Source organism: Manacus vitellinus, unplaced genomic scaffold (assembly GCF_001715985.3).
Source record: "Manacus vitellinus isolate BGI_N305 unplaced genomic scaffold, ASM171598v3 scaffold_87_pilon, whole genome shotgun sequence".
NCBI lineage: Eukaryota > Metazoa > Chordata > Aves > Passeriformes > Pipridae > Manacus > Manacus vitellinus.
In genome coordinates, this window is record NW_021940854.1 from 165,767 (window position 1) to 167,503 (window position 1,737).

The 1,737-nt window shown below is 66.5% G+C and overlaps 1 protein-coding gene across 1 annotated transcript; it reads right to left on the bottom strand.

Annotated features, from left to right (window-relative positions):
• Window positions 1–966: 966 nt before the first annotated feature.
• MRPS24 (mitochondrial ribosomal protein S24) lies at window positions 967–1,735 on the bottom strand (the record flags this gene model as incomplete). The annotated part of the gene is made up of 3 exons (XM_029964971.1): window positions 967–1,277; window positions 1,525–1,636; window positions 1,727–1,735. Coding segments are annotated over 3 exons (405 nt in total), but the record flags the coding sequence as incomplete, so codon positions are not given.
• Between the last annotated feature and the right edge of the window lie 2 nt (window positions 1,736–1,737).

A 1,737-nucleotide genomic window follows, 5' to 3' on the forward strand; every position in this document is an offset into this window, starting at 1 on the left:
CTGTGCCCCCACCCCTCCCCTGCTGTGCTGGGGGGCTCGGGGTGGCCTGGCCACCCTGTCCCTGATGGCATCCTTGCTGTGGCCACAGGTGGTGGCCGGGGTGGCCATGACCAGCCTGCCCGGGGTGGTGGTCCTGGCCTTCGCCAAGGCCCAGCTCATCCAGATCTTCTTCTTCCGCCTCAACTTCATCATCACCCTCGTGGGTTTGGCACATGGCCTGGTCTTCCTGCCCGTGCTCCTCAGCTATATCGGTAAGGATCCCCTGGCCCCACCCCTGGGACAGTGCCCTGGCCCTGTGTGCCACCCCCGGGGCACAGGGACAGCCTGGCACCATCCCTCTTGTCCCCACAGGGCCCAGCCCGCAGGTGCCAGCAGGGGACACGCCGGGGGACACACAGGGTGCAGGGCTGGGCTCTGGCAAAACCTACTTCAAGGACAAGGACATGGACAAGCCCGGGAAGAGCTGAGCCCTCCTGGCCCTTCTCACTCCCCTCTTGCTCCCATTGCTGCTGCTGTTCTATTTAAACTGGTTTTCTCAGAGACTGGACTGGTTTAACTGGGGTGGGTGGGGGTGTGTCTTGGCTCTGAAGTGTCACACCGGGATGGGGACATGGGGATGGGGACACGGGGACAGGATGTGTGTGGCACAAGGGCACTGTGGGGACAGGGACATGGACAGTGTGGAGACAGGGATGTGTGAGGCACACGGGCAGTGTGGGGACAGGGACATGGGGGACACAGGAATGTGTGAGGCAGAGGGACACAATGGGGACAGGGACATAGGGGGCACGTGGCACCACTGAGATGGGACACACAGGGACAGGGTTCTCTGGGGCACGAGGGCACTGTGGGGACAGACCAAGTGACAGGCTGGCCGGGGCTGGGAGCCCCCTGTGCTGGTGGCACTGTCCCTGCCCGTGCCAGGGGTGGCACTGGGGGTCCCAAGGTCCCTGCACCACAAACCACTCAGAGCTAGGTGTTTATTGCCGGGCACTACAGGTACTTGTAGACCACGCGGGCGGGCACCGTCTGCAGCTCCAGGCGCACGGGGCACTTGTAGAAGTGGCTCAGGAGGGTCTCGGTGTAGCCCACCAGGAAGTAGATCTTGCTGGGGGGCAGTGCCCGGCTAAGCAGGGCACAGATCACCAGCAGGTTCCCGCGGCGCTTCAGCACCACCTCGTCCGCCAGGAGCCCCGGGAAGGTGCCATACATGAAGCGGCGCAGGAACGAGTCCTCCACTGCCCGCTCTGCCGCGCCTGCCTCGCCGTGCAGGTTACCTGGGCACAGGGGCACGGCTGGCACGGGGGCTGGCACTGCCGACACCCTGTGCCCACCCCACACATCCCTGCTCCCACAACACCCTTGTGTCCCACAGTGCCCTCGTGCCCCACGTCCCTGCCCCTGTGTGATCCACACAGCGCTGTCCCCACAACACCCTGTGATCCCTCCCCACGGGTGCCCTCATCCTCCCCACCCGCTGCCCCTCTGTGTGCCCCACGCCCCCCCACCATCCCCGGTACCCACCGGTGTGCAGGGAGAGCCAGCCCTTGCGGTGGGCGATGTAGTGGGGGGGATGTGCCTGCTCGTAGGTCACGGGCTTGTCCCCTTTGCCCACCCGGACCCGCGCCGCCCGCGTCTGCAGGGACAGGGGTCAGGGGGCACAGCCCGGGGCGGGCACAGCCCGGGGGGCGCAGGGAGGGGACACCCCGGGGGCCCCAGGACTCACCTTGAGGCAGG